The sequence below is a fragment of the Terrapene carolina genome, unplaced genomic scaffold (assembly GCF_002925995.2).
Source record: "Terrapene carolina triunguis isolate 2854851 unplaced genomic scaffold, T_m_triunguis-2.0 Scaffold34670, whole genome shotgun sequence".
Taxonomy (NCBI): domain Eukaryota; kingdom Metazoa; phylum Chordata; order Testudines; family Emydidae; genus Terrapene; species Terrapene triunguis.
Window position 1 is genome coordinate 1 of NW_020699021.1, and position 8935 is coordinate 8935.

Here is an 8935-nt window from a genome sequence, read left to right on the forward strand (position 1 = left end):
CGAGCGCCGCCCCGCCGAACCAAAACCAACCCCCTCCCGAGCGCCGCCCCGCCGAACCAAAACCAACCCCCTCGAGCGCCGCCCCGCCGAACCAAAACCAACCCCCCCCGAGCGCCGCCCCGCCGAACCAAAAAAACAAAAACAAAACCCTGAGTGCCGCCACCCCTTACCAGGTGCCGCCCCAAGCACGTGCATGGTCGGCTGGTGCCTGGAGCCGGCCCTGGTGCTACATACGGTACTAATGCCACACTAGCATTCTAGAAGCAGAGGGTATAAGTTCATAGAATCACTGAAGAGAGGAGGGGCAGGGGAAAAAAGTCAGGAGCCCATTGTAAATATTAAAAGTAAATTGCTTTAATTTGAGATCTCACAAAAAGGGCATTAATTAAGTTTCTAAAGTTCTAGCACTGATAGTCATAGGAAATAGCCTCCCCTTTTAGAGGCAGAGACAGAAGCTAGCTGAAACCTTTAAACAAAATTCTCACCAGCCCTAAACTCTAACTTCAGCCAAACTGCAGCTCAGCTATATAATCTCTTGGATCCAGACCTTACTGGTTTTAGACAATCAGCCACCTCTACATACTTTTTTATTCTTTTGAGTGTGCCCGTATTCCCCCTTTTAAAACCCCTTTCCATCTTGCTTTCTGTAGCCAGGAGGAAAAAGGGGCCCCTCACCAACAAACCACCCAAAATCCAAAACAACCAAAGTTAGAACAAACTAAACCAAGTAATATTAATCAGTTTCCTACTCTTCAATGAGAAGCTGCAGTGTGGCCTTCCCTGAAATGCTGCAGTCCTAGCCCCAGAGGGTGCTGTGGAAAGGTATAAATAGCAGCCCTTGGAAACCCCCTGCCTCATATGACCTTAAGTGGAGTCTAGCAGCCCATGGCTAGTATCGTAGCTGATTCTGGTTCCAGTGAGAACTCAACCCAAACCCCTTGCCTTAAGGTAAGAATAGCTAAAACTTCTGTACACAAAAAAAGTTATCAGCATAGCTATGCAGGTAAAACTCCCTGTATACACACTCCCATCCCAGACTTTCCCCAAGATAAGCCCTAAGTGTCTACTTTTGAGAGCTAATGAAGCCAGCTCTGCAGTTTTCAGCCTGAAGTGGAGTGGTTTGTTTTCTTTCCTTCAAAGTTATCTCCAACTCAAGGGCTTTAATACCCCTTAACAGATCTACCCCTTAGATGTCCCAATTCTCTCTGGAGGTTTGCTGAGTCACAACCGGCTTCAGCTGCCAAATAGATTTCAGCGGCATTCACCTCTGCACGGAACATTCAGCAATCGAGCTCAGTGTGTGTACACAGAGATCTTCGGGCGGTTCGTCAACTCATCTAGCTATTTGCCTAGTTTTACAACAGGCTACATAAAAAGCACTAGCAAATTAAAAGCACTAAAATTTCATACAGACAAAATGAGACAGTCAGCAATTTTTCAGTAATGGTGCGCGGTGACACTTTTATAGTTTTATGTCTCATTTTCCAAGCAAGTAGTTTTTAAGTGAGGTGAAACTTGGGGTCCGCAAGACAAATCCGACTCCTGAAAGTGAGTCCAGTAGTCTGGAAAGGTTGAAAACCACTGATCTAGCGCTCCTTATTTAGGCATGTAAATAGGAGCTGGGTTTTTCTGGAAATCTAGTCGCTGTTGTGGGTGCACTTTTGAAACTCTTGCCTTAAGTGACTCTGATGCAGAATGGAACAGACCTAAAGCTTCCCTGACTCCCTTCCTGTACTTAGTCACCAAACTACCTTGTGTTCACCCTCAGAACTTCAGTGTGTAAAATCTATGACTATGTGTGTTCGTTATGTTGCTGTCTGACTGAATGCAAAGATGCGAGACATGAGAATATTTAAGGATGGCTCAAATATGAATTAAAGATCCATTAGGCTTCTAATATGTCACTGACTCCGGCTAAGCCTGGTACCTCCTCCCTCTTTGTTAGTGCTCTGGGTGCAAAAGAGAACAGGCTGAGGAAGAATAACCCTGTTAATTGATTTGCCTGGTGGTGGTGAGGGCCAGCTGGTGGGAACTCACTAAGGCCTGGTCTACACTACGACTTTAATTTGGATTTAGCTGCGTTAATCCGAATTAATCCTTAACCCGTCCACACAACGGAGCCAGTTACTTCGAATTAAAGAGCACTTAAAATCGATTTCTGTACTCCACCCCGACGAGCGGAGTAGCACCAAAATCGATTTTGTTAATTCGAATTAGGGGTAGTGTGGCCGCACACCACCGAATTAATGTGGTTAAAATTAATGGGGTAGTGTGGCCGCACACCACCGAATTAATGTGGTTAAAAACCGAATTAATGTGCTTAGTGTGGCCGCGCACAATCGAATGTATACAATCTGTTTCCCAAATTCGAATTATCTAAATTCGAATTAATCTCGTAGTGTAGACGTACCCTAAGAGGGGCAGGATGTGTGTGTTGGCAGGGGGCTTATTGTGTTACCTAGACGATGAGAGGAGGGTCCTGGTCCGTCCATCCCCTATAGTTCTACCTTCTCTTGGGGTTGACAGGGGAACAAAAGGGAGTGTTTATGGACCAGACTAAAATCAGGTCTGGGGAAAAGTCAGGGGTCATTGCTTTCTGAACCAATGGGACATGAGCCATCTAGCAGTTTAGGAATTGTTGACCATATTATTATAAGAAGCTAAGGGGCAGATTAAAATGAATCATGGCTTGGATCAACTGAATCCACTGTCATACCTATAGGTGGCGGCTGTAGGCAGGAAGTTTGGGGCTGTGGACTCGCTGTCTTAGTTTGGCACTGAACATGGCTGGTTCCGGCATTGTTTTGTTAATATTCCAGATACATGTCAATGTGCCTCAGAGCCAAATGCAAAGTATTTTCCCACTGGGTGTAGTAAAATAGGCGACTGCAGAACCACCCCTCTACTCCTAACAATGCCAGTGTTGCAAATGGACGTGCAGGAGAGGAAGGATGAATTTCTGGACTGGCACTCAGGAGATGTGGGTCTGTCACAGATTCCTTCTAGGCAAATCACTTAATCTGGCAGTATCTAAGGGTACGTCTACACTACCCGCCGGATCGGCGGGTGGTGATCGATCTATCGGAGATCGATATATCATGTCTAGTGTAGACCCGATAAAATTGATCCCCGATAGCTCTGCTGTCGACCCCGGAACTCCACCACGGCGAGAGGCGGAAGCGGAGTCGACGGGGGAGCGGCAGCGGTCGACTTGCCGCCGTCCTCACAGCCAGGTAAATCGACCTAAGATACGCCGACTTCAGCTACGTTATTCGCGTAGCTGAAGTTGCGTATCTTAGGTCGCCCCCCCCAGTGTAGATCTAGCCTCAGTTCAACAGGAGTAACACTGCTACTCTCCCATGGGAGTGTTGTGAGGCTACACTCATTAATGATTGGGACATGCTCAGAAAGGACAGTGAGGGGAGCTCTACACATACCTAGATAGATGTTAAAATCACCTTCCTTCCTTAGGGAAAGGGGGCATTTGGAGCAGGATCCCCTGGCTCCCCATCCCCATCGCTTCCCCTTCCTCACCTTTTTCATGTCCTCATAGAACATGTACAGAATTCGATAGGCCTTTTTCTTCTCCCACCAGCCTTTGACATGATCGTACCAGGATCCATAAGCCACTACATCCAGATTGAAACAAGCAACAAAGAAAAGGAGGAGAGAGAGATCACAGCTAGTACTGGTTCCAAGAGTGTCACAGGGGACGTGAGCTGTTAGGTTATTATACCAGTCTCCCAGCAGAAGGCTGGGAGCCCCATTGCTTGGGACTTTTAAAACCAGGCTGGACAGAACAGTGGACTGTGTGCCATGTGCACTAATCCTGCACGGGGCAGGGGTGGATGGGATGAACTGCTAGTCCTTTTTCTTCAATAACCAGCTGGAATTTTTAAAGGCATCTAAGGGTACGTCTACACGGTGATTAAAAATCTGGGGCACTGAATCTCAGAACCTGGATCAGCTGCCTCAGGCTCATGGGGCTCAGGAAGCAGGGCTAAAATTAGCAGTGAAGACATTCAGGCTCAGCCTGGAGCCCTGGCTCTGAGACCCTCCCCCTCATGGGGTCTCAGAGCCTGGGCCCAGCTGGGGTTGCCAGTTTGGGTTGGATGTATTCCTGGAGGTTTCATCACAGGACATAATCTTTAATTCAAGATTAACCTTTAATTCCTGGAGACTCCGGGACAATCCTGGAGAGGGGGCAAGCCTAGCTCCAGTGCAAGCCCAAACATCTACACTGCAATTGTATAGACCCGTAGCCCGGGCCCCGTGAGCCTGAGTGAATTGAGCCGGGCTCTGAGACTCAGGGCTAGAGGTTTTTTATTGCAGTGTAGACGTACCCAGAGGCACCATCTGATCGGCTGCTTTCTCCTCCCAGCCCCTGCGCCCACACTGAGTTGAACCTATTTCTGTAGGGCAGGCAGGAGAAGATGGGCACGTTGAGTCCCCAGTCCTGGTCAATGCCTCTAGACAGAGGGATAAGGTGGCTGAGAACGGTTTGGAGGGGCTGGGGGGGGGGGAAATTAAAAAGGTAACTAACCAGATACATTACATGCTTGTTCTACGTTGTCTGGCCAGGGGTTTTGTCTAGTTAGACTGTGCCGTCTGGGGAGGAGCCATGTCGTTCTCTGTGTGTGCACGGAGCCTGCGTGGAGCTGTTGGGCCCCACTGCAATGCCAACATTAAATAATCATTATTATTTTGGCCTTAACAAGGCTTTGCAAACTCCTCTTCCAAGTAGTGTGTAAACATTCTGGTGGGTTTGGATTCTTGGCCCCAGACCAGAAATTGAAATGTTCGGGCTCTGCTCCTGAAGGGGAGGATTGTGAGGGCACCGAGTATAGTAAGAATTATTTCTATTACAGTAGCCCTGTGGGATTCCCTCGTGTTAGGTACCGTACACCCATAGTGAGAGACAACCCCTACCCCCGAGAGCTCACAATCTGAATAGATAAGACAAGGTGGGAGGGCAAATGAAGTCACAGAGCCATGACTTGCCCAAGGTCACACAGGGGGGTGAAGTGACTTGCCCAAGGTCACCCAGCAAGTCAGTGGCAGAGCTGGGAATAGACCCCCCCCCCCCCCCCCAGGTCATCTCAGTCCTAGTCCTGTGCCCTATCCACTGAACCATGTTGCCATGGCTTAATGTTCCCATCCTGCCCTAAGGAACTCACCGTCCTGTCAGGCTCTGAGGAGCCAGGGGAAGTCACGGACATTGGACCCTTTATAGCCTAACTGAATAACATGTCCCTGGATTCCTGCCCAGGGGGTGAAGGGAGAATCTCTTTTCTGTTGTTTACGATCTTATGCCACACCTGTTACTGTGGTTTCTGAGAGGTTATGCCTACCTTTCCCAGCCATAAACTTCCCCAGGAACTCATCCCAGGTGCCAGGGTCTGGATGCATCTTTGCCATCTGGTAGAAATGGTAATAAGAGACAGCCACATCCTTGGCATTTCGGGCAAGGTAGATCATCTGCAGGACAGAAAAGGGAACGTAGTGCAGTCTGAATTAGCAGGGGCTGCAGGGACTTTGACCTGACCCCCTGCATAGGTCTGGAAGAGATGTCCCCTGCTCCAGTACAAACACCATCACTGCACAACTGGCATATAAATTATGGGGAAGTTGCTTTTCTGAGGTGTCAGGCACTGGATGCTGCTGGAACCAGGAGGCAGGCGTAGGTGGGCTGACAGATGACGATTCCTACATCGCCATGTCTCTCTGGAGCTGGTTACCTTGCAGTCCTGCTCCCAGAAGGAGACAGGGAGGAGCTGAACTGGGAGATGGGTCTTCACTAGCCGAGGCGATGGCACCATATCCAGCTGCTCTGTGCCTGGAAAACACACATGGGGTTAAAGGAATCATCTGGAGCACCTGGCACATCCTGAATGAATAGCCTGCGCTCACTGGAGAATGAATCAGCAGCACTTCCTGCCTCTTCCTTTCATGATACCTAGAAAGAGGGAGGTGTGGCTAAATGCCCTCCCCATCCTAACTCTCCTGCTGCTAGCTGCCTTCCCTACTTATACGGCATTTTGGGCTGTATAAGTAGGGGCATTGCCAGTAGATCGAGGGACGTGATCGTTCCCCTTTATTCGACATTGGTGAGGCCTCATCTGGAGTACTGTGTCCAGTTTTGGGCCCCACACTGCAAGAAGGATGTGTGCAAATTGGAGAGAGTCCAGCGGAGGGCAACAAAAATGATTAGGGGTCTGGAGCACATGACTTATGAGGTGAGGCTGAGGGAACTGGGATTGTTTAGTCTCCAGAAGAGAAGAATGAGGGGGGATTTGATAGCAGCCTTCAACTACCTGAAGGGGGGTTCCAAAGAGGATGGAGCTCGGCTGTTCTCAGTGGTGGCAGATGACAGAACAAGGAGAAATGGTCTCAAGTTGCAGTGGGGGAGGTCCAGGTTGGATATTAGGAAGCACTATTTCACTAGGAGGGTGGTGAAGCACTGGAATGCGTTACCTAGGGAGGTGGTGGAGTCTCCTTCCTTGGAGGTTTTTAAGGCCCGGCTTGACAAAGCCCTGGCTGGGATGATTTAGTTGGGAATTGGTCCTGCTTTGAGCAGGAGGTTGGACTAGATGACCTCTTGAGGTCCCTTCCAACCCTGATATTCTATGATTCTATGATTCTCACGCATAACTGCTGCATCTGAATCTTTGATCAGCTCCACTGATTTGTTCATTTAGCTCTGGTTTCCTCTGTGACCCGCCAAACAATCCGGCAACTGGTGGTGCAAATTCACCCTCTTGGCAACTGCTGCTGGCTAGAATGACTTTCCTGCATCTCTCTGCCTCATTGAAGAGGGCCTCTCTCATTTCAGATCTCATCCTTGCTGATAACTCTTTAGTTAAGCACTGGAACAGGTCACCAAGGGAGGTTGTCGAATCCCCATCTTTGGAGGTTTTAAGAACAGGTTAGACAAAGACCTATCAAGGATGATTTAGGTATACTTGGTCCTGCCTCTGCACAGGGAGGTGGACTAGAAGGCCTCTCAAAGTGCCTTCCAGCCCAACATTTCTATGATTAGTAGCAGCAAAAGGAAAAATAAATTATGATTATTTATATAGCACTGCCAGTGCTTTACAGACATGACAGGGTCTCTGAGCCTAAGAGTTTACAGTCTATCTAAACACGGGTAGGGACTTGGGCTAGGGTGGGAACAAAAGCAGCGTGATTGTCCCTTACTCCATTTAAACTTTTCACATAAGAATCACAGCGAGAGAGCTGCTTTCTTCTGACACGGAACAAGGAACTCCACCAGAATAAGATAAACCTCAGGCTTTGTCCCTAATGCTGCTCTGTTTCACTCTAGAGTTTCTGGCTTCCGGCTACAGATTCAAAGAAGCAGAACACATATCGCATACTAGTGCCACAACATTTTTCTACTGACTTTGTTTTTCTGTGGTGAGAAGCAGGATTAATCAGCAGGAAACAAATGAGTTTGAAGGCCGGCTTTGGGGGAGAAATGGGATGATGTGATGTTGACCGGGTCAGGGAAGGTGTTCCTGGCTCTGTAATTGCGTGTTTAACCCTGTAAAGCATGTTGGTGTACAGTTTGTACAAAGACACTATAAAACTGCATTGTTGTAGAGGTTGAATTACATACAGCATTAGAATCAGTCCAGAGACAGCATTCCTACTTCTCCTCCTTCCATGGCTCCTGTGAGAGGGGACTCTTGCATTTGTCTGATCTCCTGCACAACGCTTACCATTTAGGAGTCCAGGGCAGCTCATTTCCATGAAAGGGACTCGATTGAAAATTGCATCCCGTTTACATTTCTCCTCGTCCCCGTTGTTGTAAATCATGTCCACGATTTCACTAATCCAGGTTGTGCCTGAAACATAGATTGAAAGGCAGCATTTCAAAGTTAAGCATATTCTGTTTCCTACTGGTGGATGGATCCAAAGTTAGCCCCCCCCCCCACCCCCACCCACACACACACACACACACATTTACATACACTCTTATTTTTACTTGCCTGATTTCGGGTAGGTGGAAATGAGAAGGTCGTCTGGCCTGGCCTGGAATGATTCCACCTGGGCCCACTTCTCCACAAAATGCCGGTAAAGGGGAATTTCATGGATAACCTCTAATTCCTGCCTTGACAAATGTTCCATCTTGGGAGGGCTGAGTTAAGGTGAGGAAAAAAGGGGTTAAATGGCTCTCATTATTTGCATGATAACTGTATGGAAGACATCCCTATGCATCATGGAACTAACATTGGTTTCCAAGAGGTGGGGGTGGAAGAAGTAGAATTCTGTTGTTTTGATTTCTGTAGTCTCTCTTACATGAATCAATATACTTTGCAACTTCTAAACAAAAAAAACGTTGTTAAAGAAGAGATACGACTGGAAGTGTTCCACTGGACCCAGTGTAGCCTTTTATTTTATTTAAATTTTGTATCGTGGTATTACACCACCGTGGGTTCAGCTCTGGCAGCTACAGTTTCAAGCTTAACAGTGAAAGTCACCTATGCTACTTGCTTTAGATTTAGAGTCTCTGGGGCAGTGGTGGGCAACCTGCGGCCCATAGACCGCACGAGGCCTGTCAGGGTGTTGACGTCACCAGGCATCACCATCACCCCAGGTGACTCAGGAGGGTGGAAAATCACAAGTGTCAATGAAGCCTTCCTGCACTAGGCCTGAACCAAACTCCTTCCATGTTTAAACTCTAATCGACCTCAAAAGCCAGGTGCAAGTGAAATGTGTAAGCAGCTTGATATCAGTGGTAAACCCCCCCCCTTTGCAGTATAATGAGGCCTGCATACCTCTGGCCGAAGGAAAGATAATAAATCAAAGGAACGGGACAAGATAGTAGTTCAAGAAGTTACTAACGAGCTGAACTTATAGCTGCCAACATAAACTAACTGCTTAAATGTAATTGCTATTTGCTTAGTAATTGTTACCAGGGATGGGAGGGGTA

The 8935-nt window shown here is 47.9% G+C and overlaps 1 protein-coding gene across 1 annotated transcript; it reads right to left on the reverse strand.

Annotated features, from left to right (window-relative positions):
• Positions 1–3534: 3534 nt before the first annotated feature.
• Positions 3535–8141, reverse strand: LOC112122911 (sulfotransferase 1 family member D1-like; the record flags this gene model as incomplete). Its single annotated transcript, XM_026646266.1, has 5 exons — positions 7992–8141; positions 7722–7847; positions 5739–5836; positions 5352–5478; positions 3535–3629 (listed from the first exon to the last, which is right to left on the reverse strand). Coding segments are annotated over exons 1-5 (585 nt in total), but the record flags the coding sequence as incomplete, so codon positions are not given.
• Positions 8142–8935: the final 794 nt, after the last annotated feature.